Here is a 22,992-nt window from a genome sequence, read left to right as displayed (position 1 = left end):
GTTTGGTCTGCTTGTATCTATATTGATTTTGTGGTGTATTTGGAATGATTAAAATATATCAACTTGAATTTAAAATGTTTGTGCTACTCAAGTAGACAAAACTATTTAAATTTTTTGCTGCCCAAAGTGGGGGCTATTTTACTGGTTTTAAGTTATGGTCGATACAGAAAGATGTACACTTCGACTACATTGAGAAACAAAACTCAGAAGGCTCACTCGCAATTCGTGTAACAAGGGAATAAAAGACGCACCTACAAAAGAATATTCCACATATATCGAAGTAAGAAGACTAGGGAATACAATACTTAACCGAAGTGAGCCTTCGACAAATTCTCTGTTTGGCCCGCCACCATGTACATAATCCTCACATTGACTGAACCCAGAAAGCATGTCACAGAAACACCTTTGATGGATCAGTTTTTCCCACCACTGATTGCAGCATGTACATAATCTTCACATCGACTGAACCCAGAAAGCACATCACTCAAAACACCAAGAACATCAAATGCCTCCTGGAAATCCGTTGCTGAAGTCATGTCATCAAGCCACGATAACAGTTCAGACGAGAAATCTGCCATTTCCTTAACATTTAATAGTCTCTCTTTCATGACTAACTCCCAGCCTTCTAGCTTTCTGCCCTCGTCATCATCTTCCACATTCTTGGAAGTCCCTTGGGTTCGCAAGGTGGTCGCACTAGATGATTTTTTTACCTTAAAGAAGCGCTGCAGTTGTTCTATCAAACCAGTGTAGACAAGCATTGGTTGAATAGTTGAGAATAACTCAATTGATCCCCCAGCCTCAGAAGCAGATGTACTTGTACTTCCCGACTCTGTTTTCAAAGCCCCAGACATATTGGGGGACGAGCGAGGCACAGGCCTACCATGAGTCCGCTGGATATACGCATGGTATATACCTCGTTGTAAAAAGGAAGCGCGATTCTGCAGCCACGACTCATAGGATTCTGAAAGAAGTGAGGTAACCATCATGAACTGGACAGTCTCCTCTGTACCAGCGGAAGTCTGAGTTCCAGAGGTAGTGGAGGCTCTGGATTCTGATGCAGGAGAACTTAAATAGGTTGAGATAGACTTAATCATGATATGCTGCTGAGAAGAATCATGATCAAGAAGGTGACGCGCCATTTGCATCATGAAAGGCAAAAATCGAGCATTACTGTCTTTTCCACCACCCCTGCAATCTGCACTAAATGAAGCACCAGTGGCAAATCGAGCAAGCATCTGCATGTCACCCAAAAAAGATTTGCATTAAAATCAACAGTCTCTGTTGTAAGAAGCTTCACCTACTTCAGAAGTGGAAAAATCAGCCCAAGAATATGTAACCCGCCAAAGCTTGAACTGATTGGGTCAAGATGGGTTGACCCATCAAAATATTGGGTCAGATTGGGTTTGATACAAGTGTTACCTAACGTTTTAAGACCCAATGCAACAGGTCATAATTAATTATCCAAGTTGGTGACTATTAGCAACTTTTGAACCCCAGCAGGAATGATAAATTTCTAAGCAGCTTGTGGGTTCTCGACTTTTTGTACTTCCAAGTTCTAACAGAGGTAATGTTGACTTAGTTATGTTTCTGACCTTAATGCTGTCAAATTTTAAACATCAGATGGTCTGATTTGGAATATGTTCAACACATATTCTTACCTTTCTGCGAATATTCTACTCTATCAAATCACGATGGGAAAAAGTAGAATAAATTGATTATAATTAAAGTTGAATAAATTGGAAAAGGATTTAGAAAGCAAAACAGAGGTCTCATTTTTCCATCCGGAGGGAAGTCCATTTGCCATTTAGAGAAAATGAAACACATTTTTGACCAAGTTTTCAGATCTTCTTTCAAGAATGATATGAACAAAATTATAATCTCAAAAAGTGCAAGAACTTTTTCGTACTTTATTGAACCAATTTAACCTTCTCAATCAACAAAATAGGAATCACACAAAATCAACAATAACAACATACCCAGTGAAATCCCATAAAGTGGGATTTGGGGAGGGTAGAGTGTATGCAGACCTTCGGAATCAAATTAACCCAACCCTCCCATTTAACACCCCTAACCTACCTCATCGTCCAACAAAACCGTTCCTCCCTCCTCGACCCCAACCACACGGAAAGGGAGGGATTAAAATAAAAGAGGCTGGAACAGAGAAGGCAGTAATGCAATTCACAAAATGAGATGGAAGAATATTCCAGTTTGCATTTGGGGACAGTTCGAGAAGAGAGAAACCAAAGATGTTTTCAAGATAAAGCCAACTATTCCAGAAGATGTGCTTAGCGCTGTTTGATTTTTGGTGTAAAGGAATACACAAATATGTTACCTTCTTAAAAAAGAAAAAGATAAAGAAAAAAGAGGGATAGAGATAAAAAGAGAAGATCAGGAGTGGAGAGATGAAAACATGATAGAAAGGAATAACAAAGATAGAAACTCACCAAAACAATGTCGTAAGTTAACAACCGGAGCCGACTTCCATCAGCACGCCCAAGAGCATTCAGGTAATCCCAGTATTGGTCAACGTAGCGTATATATTGCCCTATTGGTACTGATGGACCTCTCAGAGGGAAAAGATTATTGCATAGTGTCTCGTTATTTCTAAGGGCTGCTCCATCCCATTCTTTTTTAGGTTTACTTAAGGCCGCATCTGCTCGTTTAGCCTCCTGATGGCACTGAAAATGTATGATGTTGAAATGGCTGACCGTTGTGTAAACACAGTCCCCACGAGCATTTCCAGGGCTTCCAACACCAAGATTAACCCGTTTACTATAAGTGTAAACACCAAGCAAGTCTGTAGGGCGCAAGCGGTAGCCTTCACGACAAACCATGCAAGCCAAGCCTTCCTCTTCCTCATCCTCAACATCTTCCAAACCTTCCAAGATAGGTCGAGCAACAACAATACGTTCACCACCATCTGAGGACAGTTCTTGGTGCATACCAAGTCCCTGGTACCATAAAAATGAGATGAATCTCCTTAGTTACGATATTGGCCCAACCGAAACAACATTTATAACCTCAGTTGTTAGATATTAAATGTTGCATCTAAAAGACATCTAAGAAGCTTCATTAAATAAATCACAAGGAACAATTGGAAGGGAAGAAACATATTGTGTCACTAGATAAAAAGATATTCTTGCCAGAGAATGATTAGATGCTTGACAGAAAACTATTCTACTTTAGCATCTACATATAACAATATGAAGTAACCACTGACCTACATTGAAAAAATTCTAGCTTCAGTATCAATCATCTTCCTAAGAGATAGATACTGTTGATAAGCTTCTGTACAATTCCACAGCGTCTCAATATCAGTTCTTACATTCAAGACAGACACTTCTAACTTCCAATTTTAAATTATATTTAGCAAAATGTTTCAATTACTTAAGAAATATTCTTAAAGTAATGCTCATGCCTCATGTTATGTCTACTCGTCACCTAAGGATCTCTAGTTCTGGAAATGCTTTGTTACCAAACAGGAGGCTATGATGTGCAATTTTGCTGGGAAGATTTGACCATAAAATATGCTTCAGATGAGGACAAGTGGTATTTAATCATTCATTACTACGCAACACATCAGTAGTGTTAAGTCAAGCCAACACAAAAATAAAGACGCAAAGGACATTAAGAATAGTAAAGTAGGAGTTAAGAGTAAAGTGAGATGGCAAGGAACCTGCAGTAATTCTGCTCTCTTCCTCAATGCTCGTCTCCTCATCTCATCCTTTGTCGCATGACGTAGTTGGTGAACTTTCTGAGCTAAGAACCCATCACCTTTTCCCTCTTTGTCAGACAGTGTGTCCAACAAGTTTTCAGCCCTGGCTCCAATCTCATTCTCACCAGCGACACCCTCTAAAGCATGAAGCAATGGCAAGATTCCTCCTTCATCTATGCACTTTTGAGTTGCTAAATGGCCCATCGACAAACCCCTCAGCATGGATAAAATAAGAGGAATAGATGGAAGCTTTAAACCCGAGGTCCACTCCACAGTTGATTTGAAACCAACCTGTCCAGTGAAAGCAAAGGTTTCTTTTAGATGGCTGATTGCAGCCCCAGTAATCCCTTTTTCCAGTATAATATCTTTCAACCTCTCTCCACAAGAACTTGTCTTGAGGGATTCTGAAACCCTAACAAAATTCTCTAGGGTGTATTTTTGCTTTGAAGCTTGCTGCGCAATTGTTTCATCATTCATATTGTCTTCGTAAAGTTTTTGCAGCCTATCAAATTCGCGCCAATTCTGTAAACAAGGTTCAAAATGCTGTACAAGAGCTTCCATTGCTGCAGGTTCCCCGTACGTCAAGTAAGGCAATATTCTTGCGACCATCTCAGTGTTCCTCTGCTGCTTATTTGACTTTCTAAGTCCAGATGGATGGGACAATCTTTCAAGGAAAAGTAGTACAATTTTCTTTGCCTGTTCACCAGCACCTGCTTCATCACTGGAGACTACATCTACATCAGAAGTAATGCTGATGTTATCACTCTCATTTGCTTCTAGTGTTAAGCTCTCCACAATCAAAAGAATACCCTCAGCTGGTTCCATGGCATCTACAAAGAAAGCACGCCTAGCAGTCTCAAGAAGTAAGCCTAAAGCTCCCAGCTTTAGCAATGCTTTCCGATTTTCTCTTATCTTGCAACAAAGCATGAGCAAATTAAGCACTGCAACTAACTGCTCTCGATTGGACTTGAAATCATCTTGCAAACGCTGCAAAATCAAAATCAACCATTATCAAGACATGCACAAGGTCACAAGCAGAATTTGTCATGATTTATTTATCACCAGTATGTCATTTGTTTAAGCTACAGAAATGTATAACCTTTCTTGCGCAGTCTCTTCAACCCAACATCCAAATATACCCCAGTTCTAACAACAGGAAATAAAAACCAAAGCAAAAGCAGGAATACCAAGCAATACTAGAAGGGAAATCAGTTACATGTATAAAATGAATAACCTGCTAAAGTTTGAATAAATACTTATATACCTGAACCATGCCTAAGAGAATTTCCAGTCCACCACAATCCCGCACTGCACCAGCTATCGCAAACTCCACTTCTGGATCTTGGGTCTCCTCTCTATCCTCGTCAATTTCTTTAATCATGGGCTCAGTAGCTTCACCATCTAAGCCCTGAATAAAAGACCGAGGAAATGTTAGCTTACCAAAGAAGCTACACAAATGCCAATCAAGCATAGATGTAAATCAGGTTTTTTAAGGACAAAACCAACATAATAGATCCATGAAAAGAACTTTAGGTTTGCATCAGGAGAGGTAGAGGCAGGCCGAAAAGTCCCCCAAGTATTGGTGGAAGGGCGGGGGAAGGGATTAGACAGGACATGGCACATCTTGATCTATCCTAGGACGTTCTGAGGTCGTGTATTAGGGTAGAATTAGTTGGTAGTTGAGAATTTCTCTTGCCTCCCTGCGGATAGGCTTGGTGGTTATACTTGGACCCTCCCTCTTAGCAATAGTATTAGCACAGTTCCCCTAGTTACTTGATCTTCAATTTCGGCTATCATTGGTGTTTTTTTGGTGTGCCAATTATTGCAGTATTTTATTGTTGTTACTAGCTCTCCTGTTGTTTTGTAGTACTGTCCATTTGACGCTATTTTGTTGTTGTTGTTGTTCCAATATCTGTATCCCTTTTCCAAACTGTTTGATAGGCTTTATTTAAGTTGAGGGTCTATCGTAAACATCCATTCTATCTCTAAGAGGTAGTAAGGTCTGCGTGCACTCTAACCTCCCCCAACCCCAGGATTACACTGGGTATGTTTTAAGGTTTGCATCAACAACATTCTACAATACAATGGAAGCAAAAAGAAACAAGAAAACCTGCAGTCGGTAGGTCACTGTCATTGGAGGACAATCTCGAACTGATATAGCAGCACTGGAAGAAAGAGAAGTTGTTGAGGCAACTACACTTGCAGACTGACTATTGGATTTCTTCCATACTAGCTCAAAGACTTGAGCAATACTCAAATCTAGAGAGATAATATTCCCAGCAACCAACAATTCCATGCCATAATCATCTTCAAGCAGACCCAAGAGATCAAGTTGCTGGCAGATTTTATTTTTGACATCACGCATCAAGGGACCAATTTCAGCACTTGAATATGGATTCTTCGTCATTGATCCCCTGATAAATTCTTCTTGTGTATGAGCCTTGTTCAAGATCAGAAGATACACCGGCTCTGGTTTTGATGGGCTAATCAGATTGCAGAGTTGCTCCAAGATGAACTGCATGATAAAATAGAAGAATGTAAAATCACCAACTAAAATACTAAGCACCGAGCAGATAGTGGAGGAAGAATTTTTTTTCTTTTTAGAGGAGGAAGAAATTGAACGGACTCCTTAAACCAAAATAAACAGGAATCCAGGCAATGATCAAGTATCAGCAAAAGGAAAAGTAAGGCTTCAATCTATTTGATAAAATGGTCTTCCCCAATAATCAACTAAAGAACAAACTTTCCGGCAATATAATTTAAACTAAGAAAGCATGTTAAATGTTCTAAATTGAACCTGGGAATATCTGATGAAGAAACTTGTGGAGAAAGAAATTCAAGAAATCATGTAAAAATTGTTCTATTGGTATTGAAATTACTATCCCAAATAAGTAGTTTGTCAACTGCACAGCTAAAAAGGAAATCAGATCTGCTGCACACATTTTCAATTTTTAAAGAAGAAACAGAAAGCAAGCGTAGGAAACCAATTCACAAAACAGAATATTTTCTCCACAAAAAGAATATGGCAGCTTTTTTCTTTGGGGGAAAATCAAGAAATTCATTACGCACCAAAGAAGTTCGGCCTCTGTTCTCATCTCCATGAATTTGTAGACCAGAAATGCATGCTTGGATGAACTGACGTTTATTTTCATTGCTCTCTAGCAGAAGACTGTCAAGAAGATCTTTGAGAAGTCTATTACAGTCATTTATAAGTTTTGTCTTCTGCACAACCAAGCCCCTTATCACAATTAAAGCCTCAAGAACCTCTGAAAGCAAATGCTCTCTCATGAATCTACATGAGAACAGTCGAGGAATATTGATCAGCAAATATGTCAGTGAATAATTCAATATATTAAGAATGTGAAGAGTAACTACCTGGATCTGATGTTTGGAACCTCCAAAAACTTGCCAAGGAGCTCAATAAGTTTATGAAGAATAAATCCCTGAGATATGTCAACATGCAGGCTCCTCTCCAATTTTTCAACATTGACCAGTTCCTGAGTGATCAACTTACATATCGTTGTTAAGCAACCACATACAGTCAAGAAAAGACGAGCATCCTCCGTGTCTATCATTTTAAACAGCAGTTCGAAGTACTCAGCAGCATTTTCTCCGGCAGAAAGAGTTGCCGATAACAAAGACATGAGCAAGTTCAGCAAGCGAAACCGCCGTGATGAACTCTGGCCACAGAGTAAGCTAATCAACATACACATCTCTGACCTAATAGACTGTGAACAAGCACTCAGTATGAGTTCTGTAACCCATGATCCCAGCTCAAATGATGATATCTCATTTCTAGCTGTTTTTGAAGCATGTCGCTTCCACCTGAGAAGATATTTCAGCGCAAGATAGTCATGCCTCTGAAGACGAGATCTTTGACCACTTTTTCCAGCCGGAGAAACCTTATACTGTCGTCTCACAAAATCTAGATAGGAGGCTCCTTTTTCCCACTCAGAATAGCTCAACAGTTGTATATCTTGAGCCTTCTGAGAGCCATTCCAACTTTTCTCTGATGATCCTGACATTGACTTGCTCCCAGTAACAAGGCTATTAGATCCAGAAACATTTGAACTGTCATCTTTCACTTGTGTGACATGAGAAGATTTTCCTGCTCCTTGTTCTTTGTCCACAACGTTAGGCTTTGGAGGAGTACAAGCCTGAGATATGATTCTCAGGCAAGGAAGAATAACATGCTCAGATATTGCAGGATGTTTAGCTCCCACCTTGATAGATGCAAATAACAACTGGAAAACGACTCTTAATCTTGATTCCCAGAATTCATCCGACAATGAACACACATCAGAAAGCAGCGACAACTCCTCACGGGTAGCCAACGCAATGTCCATGGAGCGATGATGTTCAAGGCAATACATTACCTTCTTCTGTATTAGACTGTTCAACTCAGCTACTGCATTAGTGTCACCCTCAGAGAAGGCACAAAGAGCTCCTCTAGCTTGGACACGAGCTGTTTTAGGGCCCTGATGGATGTTATTTTCGAACAGCTCAGACAGAACACCAGCAGCAACAAGTTGCTTCTTAGATGTCGGATGTTTTGATAGCACCTGTAATATCTCCAAACACTGGGTGACAAAAGTTGAAGCACAACCATAGCAACTATTCGGTACCCTTGAAACAACAAATCTAGAGGCTGGACTAGCATTATCTGATTGTTTATGATGCAGGTAATTCATCAAAACCCGCCTCAAACCTTGGAGGGTTTGAACACTCTTACTGACAGAATCAAATGCTGCTTTGCATTTCTCACCATAAAGGACGCCCAGAAGAGCAATTTTACGGTTTATCTTGCATGAAGGTCCAGGCAAAGAAACCATCATTTGCTGAACTGAATCTTTCTGCTGAGAGTCCATCTCATTTTCACCAACACTAGACACAATCTTCAGCAAAGGTTTTTTGAATCCTAAAAGCTGCTGATATCTACGATGAGCATTTTCCGACTCTGCCTCTATTGCAGCCAACCCCCTTTTCATGTCTTCATCATTTTCCATGCTATCAAAAGTGAAACTTGGCTTTGCCATAAAATTAAATTCAAACCGACCATATTTGCTGTATCCACATTCATTGCATAAGAAGGAATCAAGATTTTCATAATTGATGTTCCTGCACTGCCTACATTGATAGGCATTCTCATGACAATTATTGCAAATACCGTGCCTATCAGTCACAGCCCGACTGCAACGGGGACATTGCAATGGCTCGAGAGACAAAGCTTGAAGATTTTCATAAAAAGAATCCAATTCAATCATGAAATTACATGCTGTAATTGGGATGGCAAAATCAACTTTCAGCTCGGTCTGATTAAAAGCAAGATGGCAGCTTTTTGCACGCTTCCAAAGGGACCAATTGTTTTTCAACTCTGACAAGTCAGCCACAGGCCTGTTATTGTAATAAAGGTTCAGAACTTTCACTGACTTGGATTTCCGAGCATCATGAACATTCATGGCCACACTCTGAATGGTGTAGCTACCGGTACATTTCACAATGATGCGGTTGTCTGTAAACTTTGTTTCTGACTTCAAACTTTCAAGCTTCATCCTACTAGAGGGAACCTCAGGGGAGCTGCAGGCTACACAAGGCTCACTCTCAAGGTAGTAACCATCAAATTCCACCAAACCACTCAAAGTGTTGTATATTCGAGAGTTTGGATGATTAGCCAAAAGCTCATTTTGTGAATGGAGTGTGTCAAATATGCAACTAATCACATCAGTGGTCAAGCATTTGTCTACAACTTCAGCACTCTGTTGCTTCGCACCATGATCGGGAACCTTCCCTAACAATAATGTAACAAGTTCTGTGAATTCAATGATGTTCTGCCCATACATTGGCAAAAAATTTACCTTCTGCAAAAGAGCAGTTAACAATGTTTCCTTGAATGCCAGATTCCCATGGTACCAGACGCCGAGGAGAACTGATTTGGATTCTGAGCGCACGGAGCTTGAATTCCATTCCAATAGAAAGCAGTCAACAAATTGCCTCAACACATCACCTTTTCCACTGAAAACATCAACCGCTGCTTCCATATCCAACTGAGTTTTTTCAACACCAGAATCACTTTCTTCTACCTTCTTCTTCTTTTTAGTTTCAGGGGCCTGTGAACCTAATTTAATTACAGCTGTTCCAGCTTCCGCAACCTCAGCCTTCTGTGATGAGTGACTGCTATCCTTCCCAGTGTAGAAGGCCAGATTCAGAAGCTTCAACGTCTGAATTACACACTCCTCCCCAAAATAAAATATTCCATTCAAAAGGAAAGGAAGAACATCACCATGCCTTAAACAATACTTTTGCCAATTTCGAGGACGAGCTGCAGCGACTTCAGCCATGGTTGTTAGGCACCTTACTATCTTCACACTTCTCTCGTACGAGATTGAACTTTGAAATCCACCAGATTTATTTATGTGTTTATAGAGCTTTTTAACTTCAGTTGAGAACTGCCAAGAGTCTCGAACACTGTAGTAGTGTGTCTTACTACCACAGAGATGCAGAAAAAGCCTCCTAGCATACCTTCTAACATAACTGGTGTTAGGATTGTTGATATAGCTGCAAAGAACATCCTGATATCCATCTAGCTTCAAATCTTTACCAGAAGGCATCTTGTAGAGCTTCTCTTTCTCTCCAGCCTTGTCGTGTTTCTCTGGTCGTATCAAGCTGTAGAGCAGACGGAAAGTGTTTTCCAACAACAGCCGATGGTAGTCCACAAATATATCTGTTCGGTGTGATTTTGCATACGAGTCCGAAAAGAATGGAGAGAAGTTACCTGCAGGCACTTCCCTGCGGATTGTCAACAAAGCACCACAACCAGAAGCGGTGTTCAATCCAGAAGATGAATCTGTGCTAACAGATGGAGATTTAAAAACTTGAGTTAGCTCCTGCAGAATGTTCATCAGATAATTGACAAATGCTTGCTGCCTAAGATTGCCACAAGCATGGAGTAAATGAGAGATGAAGTCTATTTTCTCTTGACCATCTAAGGTAGATGAAGCAGTAACACAAGTAGGAGTTGAGATATGTAAAGCAGTTTTGTCATGCGCTTCAGTCACCGCACCACCAGATTTAGTTGCAGAGCCATCGGTTCCCGGTTGGTGCCAGTTTCTCAGCATTAAAGTAAAGAACATATATACCAGGATTGTGACTTCCCCAAAAGGGGTGCGGCTTCTGGATGTGAAAGGTTTATTCAGATTTATCTCATCCAAAAACCATTTTATCAAATTCTCCAATCCTATGCTTTCAGGTTCTGAACTGCCAGCAAAGGGTCCACCAACAGCTGAAGACAATCTGTAGAAGAGCTGCATAACTGGAATAGCCCCAGTTCCTGAAATAGTTCCCATCCATCCTTTCAGTTGCTCAAGTAGTTCAGAAAGAAGGAGAGAGTTGACAGCTCTTTTGGAAGCAGAAATAGTAACAGGATCAAGTATTGAAGCTGAAAACTCTTCCGATTCAGTTGGTTCCAACTCGTGGATTGATGGAGCAGAACTCTGCATGCCAACATCAGATGCAACTGTCACCAAACCTGAATCGCTTAAATCATCATTAGTGAAGTGAATTTCACTTCCTTCCCCACCAAATGTTTCCACTTCAATTGGAATAGCTGTCATAGGGTGATCTCTAGAATGTGGTGGTGGGAGACGGTCTGCATCTAGCACTTCATAACATGCCTCACACAAATCGAAATCTGGGCACACAGTGCAGTGCCATCTTCGCCTTAGGATAGGGACAGTAGAGCAACCATCACAACAATATTGAACAGATGATGTAATGGAGTCTTCTTCAACCATGACCTGAGTACTTCCACTAGCTCCAGCGGAAGCATCAACTCGCGAAGGAACAGATGATGAGTTTTCCGCGTCATCAGTACCTATCATTGTCTGCTTGGGGAATGGAACTTGAAGGAATCTTGATGATATAGCCAAGCTGGAACAAAAGAAATGAAGATTTGGAGACATAAGCAAATGAAAAATGAAAAAATCACAGAAATGCTTTCAGAGAAATAGATTCAAAAGCTATAACAACCTGCTGGATGTTTGAACAGCCTCATTGGCAGAGAAAAGCAGTTTTTTAAACAATGAAACAGCAGGGGCAACAGAAGACCTGCCACCATCTTTTCCATGCAATGCTAAACACTCAGCATAACAGTAGATAAGTTCGACAGACGACACAACAATATTGTTCATGGTCTGTGTGTCTGGTTGCTCTATGTCTAAAATTCCCCAAAGGACTTGCATGAGTCCATCAACAACTTCAGAACCTACATTCAAAAAGAACAATTAAGGAATTGCTCATGGAAGGAAGCCCAAAAATTGATTTCTGAAGGCAAAGATTGATATGCTATAATGAATTGCTTCTAAAGTTGTCAAGAGTGACAAGAGACATGTAAACAAACAGATAAGGGAGGAGAGAGAGAATTGAGGGAGAAGGGGTTGATCAAAATAGTGAAGGAAACAATGCCCTTCATTATTTTGACCCAATCAAATCACACCATATCTAAGGGTGTGCGACATTGGATACTAATACAAAGAGTTATTAGTAAACCAAAAAAAAAATTACCATTCATCTCAAGAAAAGACGCAAGGTTTGAGCGACGATGCAGTGCAATCTTGGAAACTACACGCATCTGTGCAGTAAATTCCTCCACAATCCACCCAGAAGTGGTCCCATCCATGCCAAGTTTTAATGAGAGCATGGCGGTGGATTTCACAACTCCAGCAAGTCGGATGGCATCCTTAACCTATTCAGACAGAAATCTCCTATCATGTTAAAATATTTGACAAAAACAGAGAAAGAGCAAAATTAATTCACTCATTTCAGACAGATAGTCCAGGCAGTTACTTGGTAATATATCTCCCTCTTTGGGAAGACAGCTTGCAGAACGCGATTGGCAGCTGCCTGCAACAGAGGCTCTCTGTCACTTTCAAATACTGTTTCTAACAATGGCTTACACTTCAACTTGCTCAGCTCCCCTTTAGCTTCCTCAACTTTTGAGCAACCTTGTGGTTTGCACAACGAGTAGATTCTTGATAAAAGCTTCAGTCCAGCAGCCACAACCTGTTCCTCCAGTGATGCAGACTGTGTTGCACGACACTTCCTCCTAGATCCAGCAGGCCATGAATTACAACCCAGTACACGAGCCTCCATGTCAAGAACAGCATCCATCTTCTCTTTCCACCCAAATTCATCCTTAGCTCGGCCATAAATTTCCAAGGAATCTATGCGGGGTAAAGCAGATCCACTAAATGTAGGCCCAACAGATATTATAAATTCTTCATCAGCAAGGAGTGACTCGGCGATTGTAAACGGAATATCATACCAAGAACGCATTCCCTCATCTAATTTTATCCCTCTCTGAAATACAGTTATCTCAGAAGGTATGTGATTCACTGACGTGTTACCCACATGCAATCGCAGACCAACCATGACAAGGTCAGGATTTGAGTTGGAAACAGTTACCTGGAATAACGGCACACATTAGAAAGCTATAGACGGCTATGATCTAGATTCCAAACAGAGTGCATCAAAAGTTAGCATGCTAATTTAATGAAAATAAAGACAACGATTCCAAAACAGAGTGCATCAAAAATGCAATCCATAGCATCATGCCATCATCAGGTATGGATATACATGCTTTGCTTCATTTGAATTATCATACCGAAGCCAAAATATCAATATCGTGGTGTCTGTACTACGGTATTTGGTGTGCATGTTCAAGAAAAGATCAACATAATTGGAAAAAAAAATTATTGGAGGTAGTTACTAATTTAAAATAAGTGATGTAATAATAAATGTACCAAAATTCTAAATTAATTATACAATCAATATATATTATATTATTCTATAGATAATAATAACTTTTTAATCAAAATACAATCTAATAAAAGGTCAAAAATCTTAAATTTAATTCGTTAGGGAATATTAAGGACTTACAAAATAATCATATGTTTGATTAGAACTAACAAATATTTACAAGTCAAAATAATCAAATAGTACTAGTACAACTTAAACCTCATTTAATGTCATCTTCAAAAGTGTCGTGGTATTTGTTTCAACTAAAAGTATTTTTTTTTGGGATAAAGTTAAAGTACTTAAGTTGAAACAAATAGTATTTCTTTTAACTATCTTCTATTTTATTTAATTTTTTCGTTAAGAGCCGTATACACTAATTCTTTTTATGTCTAGGCCAACTTTCACGCACCATGAATAATTCCACTAATTCCACTGGATAGATTAGCTTAGCTAGCGTTCCGGGAGAATCTAGTCATTTATGAACTTCGTTGCAACTAGTAAATTCAACCATACCCCAAAAAGAATTGGACCCTAAAGAGAAGAGAATTCTACAAGAAGTAGAAAGAGCTTTAGTTATTGGGCCGCATCCATCTATCCTAAAACCCTTTTCATGTTCGTTCTTCGAATGACGCTAGTGGAGACTAATTCCTTCCGACTAATAAAGATACTACTCCAGTCAATAACTGGCCACCAAGGATAGGACAGATGAAAAGGATCACCTTATGTTTTTGTCGTTGCTAGGATTTGAATATGAGACCTCATTGCACTTGACCACTGCATTGATCACTAGACCACACCTGCTAGAGTTGTAAACATTTTGATTCTTTCTTATTAGGATATGTAAATTTTATAGTAATTGCTCGTCTTGATTGAAATCTCATTTCTATGGGTTTTTTTTTTATAAAGTTAAAGTTGTATTCTTCAGCATTAAGGGTATGCTGGCTACCTCCAAAACCTTACAAGCTTAAACCATAATTACATAGATCCTAGGAAATCTACCAACCAACTGTTCTGCTACTTCTATCCTAGGGTATGCTGTCATTTTTATGGTGATTATTAACTATTGCTTTTGCTTTTCTTGAATATTTTTTTTGTGTGATGTGTTAATATGGTGTAATTGAGACGTTTCTTGAAAGTTTGAAGTCACAGTTCTCTACTATATGTAAAGAACATTATGTAGAAGATGTTGAACAAATAGTTGATCTTTTAGGCTTTTTGTCAATAATCTAGCCTCTTTTTAGCACTTTTTTTATAACCGAGAAATCCATTTGTGACCCGCCCTTTGGACCAATATACAGCCTTCTAAACTCGGTGGATAATGAGCCCGTCCTTTCACCCTTCTCCACTTAAATATCAGGCTTCTCTTTACATGGTGTGGAGAACACAATGTTGGAGAATACAACATTACCAACTTCAAAAAGAAACTATAGGTAAGTCAAAGTCGAAAACTATGTTTACTGTCTTACCGTACTTACGAGGACTATAAATAATATCGATTGCACTCATATAGAAATATGCCTATGTGTATAGTGGTAATTATAGTTAGAAGCCTTATCTTGAAAAAAAGGCCAATGCAATCCAACATTCAATCATATTCAGTTCAAAAGATATGGCTGATCTTAAAAAGGGATCTTATATAATTTCGTGCATAAGACCTACTTCTTTGTTTTGTCCAAACTCAACAGTGCACTCTCTTTCCAGTAAATAACAAATTCAGCCAATTTCCCATCAAAACAATGCACTGTTAGGAATAACTTCCTTGTCTAGTAGGAAGGATAAAGGGATAACTAATACTAGAATAAGTTTAGGATGAGTTTATCCAATGTTTGGTTGGGATAAAATTGTGGGATAACTTATCCCGGGATTGTACTGTTATTTTTATCCCACATAGAGAATGGGATAATAAATCTCAGGATAAATTGTTCCTAACCAAACGAGCCCTTAGCTCATTTCAGATTCAACAGGCAAAAGCAAGGATGACAACCTCATATGGTCGTGCTCTCATCTCTACTCAAAACACCGAAATTGTGTAGTCAAGACCACCAAACACAAAAATAAAGATTGGAACTTTCAAATCATAACTTAAATCCGATTTTTAACCTTTTTAATTGTGAAACATTCTCCACTTCAGAGGGTGAATCTTGAACAACCATGTCTAGACAGAGGCAAATTCAATGAATTAGGAGACAAATATAAAATTACCTTGAATCCTCCAGGGTTGGGACTCTCTAAGAACCCTTCATCAGAAGCCAGGGTTTGTTTAGCTACTTCAGAATCACCATTCCTTACAGCATCGCTACTCAGCTTCACATCTTGCGTTATACATGTAGCTCTCTCAAAAAAATCCAGTGGAAATTCTGGTTTTGCACCTCCATAAGCCTTATTGTTGAGGATCCCAGGGCCAAGCTTCTTAACCTTATCACTGATAGCACTGACACCAGAGTCGACACCAGCTGGAACATGTGAGTATATCTGTAGGCTTCCATCTTCATGTAACACAAGACAGTGGATTTTGTCTTTTGACAAAGGCTTATGAGCAGCAACCCCTACAACAGGAGATGCTGAACCCACTGAATGTCGCAAGTTCTGTACGAGTACTTCATGTTCACCAAATGAGACAGCACATGCAGCATTTGAGTTCAAACTTGAGAAGCAACCAAGCAAGGCACTGCCACCAAATAAATCTCTCCACCGGTGCAATCCTGCTGGCCGAAGTTTATCATCTGTTTCATTCTCCAATATGGCAGAGGCCTCTATTAGGGAAGTTACATCTGGATTTACTCGGCCAACCAAGGTGGTCCCATCTTGAAAGGACAAAAAGAGCAACCGATGCATTAGCGAAAAATATAAGGAAGAACCTTTTGCATGTCTTTCTTTACCCTCAATTTGCAGAATTTCCTTCAATGGCTTGGCCCCGACATTTCCTTTTGATGACGACAACTCCAACCTGTACAAGCTACCATGTTCTGAAAGGACAATCAGAAACACTCTACCCTGTGAAGCCATAATAAGTGCAGCATCCATAATCATGTCATCAGGCAAAGTGAAATAGTGCACAGGACTAATATTGTCAAGGGATAAATCATATATCTTAACAAATTTGTTGGTGACCACCATTAGTTGAACTTGAGATCCAGGGACCCAGTCTACATGTTTAATATAAGCACCTTGTAGAGGTAGAGCGAGTTCAATGGCTAAACGATCACTCACTTCACCTCGATGATTTACCGTGAGAACCTGGCAATCTTCATAGCCAGCCACTGCAAGGTAATTTTCTACAAGAGGATTGAAAATGAGATTTACAATCTCAAAACGGACAACATTCCTAGAAAGAGGCTTCACATTGGTCTTGTCTGCAGTCACAGGAGCAACAGTCGCTTGTCCAATAAGCTGTCCAACATCAAATATAGCTACCTTGTCACCTTCTCCAACAGCAAGCCGACCTCGTGTGCTAACACTGAGTAAAGATTTAACAAGAGAACCGCTAGCCAAGTGAGATTTAAGTTCTTTGGCATTTGAATAATCAGCCTTTATCTTCAAATCTAACGATCCACTTTTATATGCCTTCTTCAATTGCAAAAGGTCAACACTGTTACACAGTACTTTCTCATCACCCAGGAAAATTTTCTTCTCCCTAGAAAGGCTAGAGTCTCTCCGGCTTGTAATAGAAGGCAAAAATGAAGAGCAAAGTCCCACCACACAACTTTCAAGATCAAGCTCATTTAATAAGATTGGCATCCCATCTTGAAGATCCTTTGGAATAGAAATCTTGATAGAGTTTTCTGCTTCCACCAAAACATCCTCATCGATATCAGAATCACTGTCAGGAAGTTGATCTCCATTTTCTGTGAAAGGCAGAAAAGACTGGAAGTTACTAGCACCACGACTGGCTGTAGTGTTGCTTCCAGCAAATTTTCGAGGTTTCAGACATTGACAACTGTTACCACGAACACCTCCTGCACCACAGTCACAGAAGAAGCGACTGGACCTAGAATAGACCACACGATGACCCCGATGACAAACTTTTGCACAAACAGAGCAACAGCCTTTAGACACAGTCAGATCACATGTGTAGCAGAAGTACCAATGCTGTTCCATAAAATTGCTACCGCTGGACGTAAATGTACAAACTTTAGAAGCGAGGGCCCTTTCACTGTTATTATCTTCCTCGTCATCCTTGTCCAGGCTACCATTCTCACCATCAGATGTTCCATCATCCTCATCTTCATCAACAGAAGTTGCATCACATTCAATTGATGCGGACCCACCTTGACTGGCAGAAAGGACTAAAGCATCTGCATTCTTCCTGGAGCCAACAGATCTAGTAGATTCAGACCCCACCACAGAACTACTGTTAGAGATAGACTTCACAAACGATCGTTCTGTGGCACTCTTAGCAGAACAGCAATCGCTCAAGACACTTGCCAGGAAACCAAAGAGATATTTCAGCCCTTGAAGCATATTCTCATCACCAGCCAGCTTCTCAGTCAGCAACATTGTCTGCCGCATAAGTTGCTTGATTAAATTTTCACCTCCGGAAAGCTGAACAAGAAAATTAAAATAACATTTGGCTACTGTGAAGTCAAATAGCAGAAAAGCCTTATCAAGTGAAATCAGCATAGATTTCACCAAATGCTTATGCAGTTCCTGGGACAGGATTTCAGGGGGAGGAGACAGCAGGCATGTGATGAAGTTCATTGTTGATTCTCTTAGAGAAACTGAAGCTCCTTTTGCACATGCAATTCCACTAGATTCAGCTCCTAAAAGCCTGGTTTCAAGCCACTTTGACAGGTAGACCATGTCCATATGAAGAAACTTCTTCTGCAACTTCTCTTTGACATGAGCATATAAATCTCCAGATAAAAGATCAACAAAAAAGTTGAGAACCCTGGTATTGACAAGCTCAGAGTTGCATCTGTCTAGAGCATCAACCAGAACCAACAAATCACCACGTTGTGAACCATAAAGATCTTTAATTTGTCCGGAGACGTCCTCGAGAGAGAGGAAATAACTCAAAACCCCAATTCTGGAAGGCTCTCTCTTTAAGCTATCAACAATATCAATTACCTTGACAACAAGAACATCATAAATGTCGCTAGAATCAGCACCATCTCTCTCATTAACACACCTTAAAAACTCCTCCATGTGTTTTAATATGAATAAGCTACTATAGTCAACACCACCAGAACCTTCAGTCAACCTTTGATAAAGAGCATTACATTTTCCATGAAGGTCTTCAAATATCCTGTCACACTTGATCCTACAGACCAATTCAAGAATCTGTGAGATGACCTGTGACTCCAAGCAAGCTATTCCTCTAGCATCAATGACCTTCATTAGCCCATCTATACAATTCACAACTCCTGCAACATTAAGAATAGATGAAAGGAGAACCCCACTTGGAGGTTGAAGAAGACAGGGGAATCCATGCAACAAAGATTCCCATAAAACTTTAGAGTGACCTCCTAAAGATAACTTCTTAAGAGTTGTGTCCAGCTTTGACAAAGTTCCATAGAGAGGCTTATAATGGCACGGATCAGAACCCATCTTCTCAAGCAGTTCATCCTGTTTGCATTTATCAAAACCAGTGTGCACAAATAACATTGCAGGTGAAAATCGGTTGGCCAAGAGCTGATCACTGTCGATCGTCATAATTAAAGCTCTCTGGTAAACTTCTAGGTATCTCTTCAGCAAAGATGACAATACTTTAATCAGCCGTTCAACTTGATTGGCATCAACTAAAGTAGAAATAACACCTTCAGTGAAGGCACAAAATCTACCATCTCTTGATGTCTGCACTGATGAAATAGAAACAGCAGAATCTAGTGACTTATTCAAGCAGTGTCCAGTGGTACCAGCAGTAAGCAATGACAGTGACATAGATAACCAAGATCCAGCCCTTAAAAAATCCCATCCAAGTTCTCTCACATTTTCTGATACGTATAAATCATGTAAGCGATGAACCAACTCCAGCAACATAGCCGAAAAAGGTTTGTAGTTTATTTTCCTCATTTCACCCACAAGTGACTGGCTAAAGTAAACAAAATGCTCAGCATTTGAGAGTTCAGGAACTTCAGCACTAGTTAGCCAAAGATGCAGATGTTCCGATGTGGATTTCAAGATGGGTAGATCCCAACAAAGCACAAAAATATATCTCTCAATTATCAGGTCCTCCACTTTTTCAGGTTTTTTACCTTCCCAGAACCTCAGTATCCTGGAAAAGGAGGCACACATCTCATCCCAGGACAAGCCTAGGCTTGCTATTGTGGGATCATCTCTACATGCAGATGGTGGAAGAGGTGCGATATCAATCAGATGACTTAGCAAAGCACTGTAAAAAGGTGTTTCTTTGATAAAACCACCTACTACACCTTCAAACAAAATTGAGACCCAAGATGAAGCATGGCTGCCTCTGACACGAGGCCTCAATCTTGAAGAAGCAGCTTCCCTCAGCTTGGTCCTGAACTCCAAAAGAAGGGATGATGGACAAACATGGGGACAAAATGCCATATGACGAAGCATTACTATCAACCGTGAAATTAATAGCGCCCAACATGACAACTGCGTACTATCAAAACCATTGGAGGGAACAGCAGCGGCTTTAAGAGTAGAGGACACCACATTAACCTGAACAGCCTTCTCATCTTCTGAAGATAGGTGAAAAGCCATTAGCAGTATCTCAATATGGAACAGCGAGGGAAGTATCTCCAGAAACTCCTTCAGGTTAGGACACTTCGAACATATAATTTTTGCCTTTTCAAGCACAAAATCAGCAAATATATTGTAAATTTTGGTCCTCAAGTTGCTGCCAGCAGAATCTACCAGACACACAACAGCATGCGCAAGTAAACCAAGAGTTAGATCATTGTAAGCAAAAGCACCATTTTCAATAACCAGGATTTTCTCAACAAGTGATTCTCCAACTAAATCAGACACAACATGACGCGACAGGAGGTTATGGAACAGATCAAGGCAAATGTCACCGAGATGCCTATGACTAACTTTTATTTGTTCATTTAGAGCTATCCCATCATCCTGATCTCTTTCTTCAGCATCACACCATTCGGAATTGAGTATAGAAAGCAAAATGTCAATGTGGTGGCTTGTAAATTTCCTGCACCCATCTTCGTATACAGGACCACACCATTCATGTGAAAAAATGCTATCATTCAAAAAGCTGAGCAATTCAGTTGCAGCCTGAATGGGCATATTGCTTATATTAGAACTAGGTGCAACAGCAGGTTGATCATATCCATCCACAGAACCTGCTGAACGACCACCCTCAGAAAAAAGGTCGCCGAAGAGGGCTTCATCTTCATGACAAATGGTGCTTTCGGACTCGGACATAACAGATGTCTTGGTAACACTGGAACATGACCTCTCCAATTTAGGCTTCAATTTGACACCCTCAGAGTGAAGTAGCAATAGCAGATGCATTAGATTGTCCACCCATTGAACTGATGGTGGGAATATTATTCTCAAGAGTTCCTCCGCCGAGTGCTTCTTCAGCAGGTTGACCTTGGCTGAGTGAACCTGACATGAAGGAGGCTCCACAAGTTGATTGGCACTTGCACCTTCACCATCAAGGCCCTTGTACTCAAATAGCTGATATGTTCTATTCCTCACATCTAAAATGAGATTGAGAACATAAGAAACCACACGGGGGCAGTAGGCCAAAGGAGGCTTCAGGTTAGCAGCAGCACTCTTGCTGTACTTCCACAGATTAGGATCCAAATGATCAAAAATTGCAGCTGCAATGCATGCTTGAATGTTTTGAAACACATACGTATTGCAGAAAATTGCCTGTACAAGCTGAATAAACTCATCAAGCAACAGCATTACTTGACTTTCAAAGCCACTCTCAACTGCAGGATTTCCAATTACAAAATCAAAACCCAGCCTGAACAGGGTGGGCAATACCTCAGTGAATGAAGCAACAGATTGGAATAACTTGGGATCAAAGTGAGCATATGAGCTATTTTTAGTAAGTCTACCCAGTAACTTGAATACTCTCACACAAAATGAAAATCTCTTCCTCAAATTAGGAAAGGGAAACTTCTCATCAAATGGAACTGGAAGCTTTAAAAGGCTTTTGCAAACAGTAACAAGACGATGAACACATTCCAAATGTACAAGTGCCCAATGCTGAGACAAATCGATCAATTTATTACGATCATAAGGAACAGATTGCCCAATAGTGGCTGTATCCACATTGTCAGGGTGCATCCATTCAGAAGCCAGTGTCATTAGAAGGCTATCAGCTGTTTTTTCTTCCTTGGAACATCTCCCCCCTACAGAATGAAACAAAATAAGAAACTGTTAAACGAACATTATATACCAGGTGATTTCAACATATGACGCAATTACAAATTGTCACGAGTACCTTGAAGCATGCATCTTGTATCGTCCTGCCATTTACTAACACTATCTTCAGTTACAGCTATTGGCAACATATCCATGCTAACATTAGAGGAGCATGGCTGTGAAAGATCAAGCTCTTTGTCTGTTTCATCAACTAGTGCTATTTCTAATAGCTGCAGGATATAACTCTGAAAGTAGAGAGAACATAATAATTAAATATAGCACAAATATGGTGCATAAACAACAGCCTAGCAGAACTTGATAACAAGACAGAGTACTTAATTTAATACCTGAAACATTGAATCATCGCCGTTGCAAATCCATTTTTCCAGGCAACACAAGGCAAACTCTACAGAAAGCTGAATAGCCACCACAATTACAGGTTCAACTCGCTCAACTGTGATAATATCAAATAAGCCGCACGCAATAAAACTTCTATTAATTATATCAAATTAATAAACGGATAAAGTGTTAACAGTACCTGATAAAGATCGAGTGGAGTTGACAAGCGCAAGTGCGAGGGAAGCTAGTGCTTGAATCTGTGACTGATCCCAAAGTTGAAGCCCTAACTTGTTGGCATCATCGGCTGTGGGTTCTACTGATTGCCGGAGAATTAAACATAGTTTCTGGAACCCTAGATTGAGTGATGAATCAGCGCGAAGTCTTCTAGAGAGATCATCGCCTGATGAGAGAACATCGACGAGCTTGGCGATCTCAGCCATAACTCTTTTTTATTACGAGAAATCTATCAGTGCATTACAGTATGATCGATCGGAGAGCAGAGAGCTCTCGCTATTTCAGAAGAAATAGATAGGGTTTGAACTATGCAAAGAAAGAGTTTTGAGATTGAAATGTGAACTTACTGGGAAAGATTTAAGATTGAAGTGTTGAAGGTTTAGAACTTGTTGGGCAATTTCTTGAGGGTAATATGAATAAAGTCTTGTACGTGTAAAATTAGTACTGGTGAAGTCATAAAAGGAAAAATTACTTGTAAAGTCGGTTTAAAGCAAGAAATCAAAAGATATGAGTATATTAGAAAATGCGACTCTAGAGTAGTCTCCAAGTCATTCTTTGGAAATTTTTTGTCATTTTTTGGAAAGTGTGATGCCAAGTGCGATGCATTG

General features: G+C 39.9%; 1 protein-coding gene across 1 annotated transcript; it reads right to left on the bottom strand.

The window, feature by feature from the left end:
* Positions 1-92: 92 nt before the first annotated feature.
* LOC101261294 (auxin transport protein BIG) lies at positions 93-22,590 on the bottom strand. Its single transcript, XM_004233609.5, has 14 exons — positions 22,350-22,590; positions 22,159-22,265; positions 21,891-22,056; positions 15,710-21,798; positions 12,557-13,174; positions 12,275-12,455; positions 11,741-11,975; positions 7,091-11,641; positions 6,785-7,007; positions 5,826-6,230; positions 4,980-5,123; positions 3,677-4,702; positions 2,445-2,951; positions 93-1,235 (listed from the first exon to the last, which is right to left on the bottom strand). Exons 1-14 carry the CDS (start codon positions 22,588-22,590, stop codon positions 414-416), a joined length of 15,315 nt encoding a protein of 5,104 aa, XP_004233657.3. The 3' UTR covers positions 93-413.
* Between the last annotated feature and the right edge of the window lie 402 nt (positions 22,591-22,992).

This window comes from Solanum lycopersicum, chromosome 2, assembly GCF_036512215.1.
Source record: "Solanum lycopersicum chromosome 2, SLM_r2.1".
NCBI classification, from domain to species: domain Eukaryota; kingdom Viridiplantae; phylum Streptophyta; class Magnoliopsida; order Solanales; family Solanaceae; genus Solanum; species Solanum lycopersicum.
The sequence above is the reverse complement of the archived record's forward strand: the minus strand, read 5'-3'. Positions and strand labels throughout refer to the sequence as shown.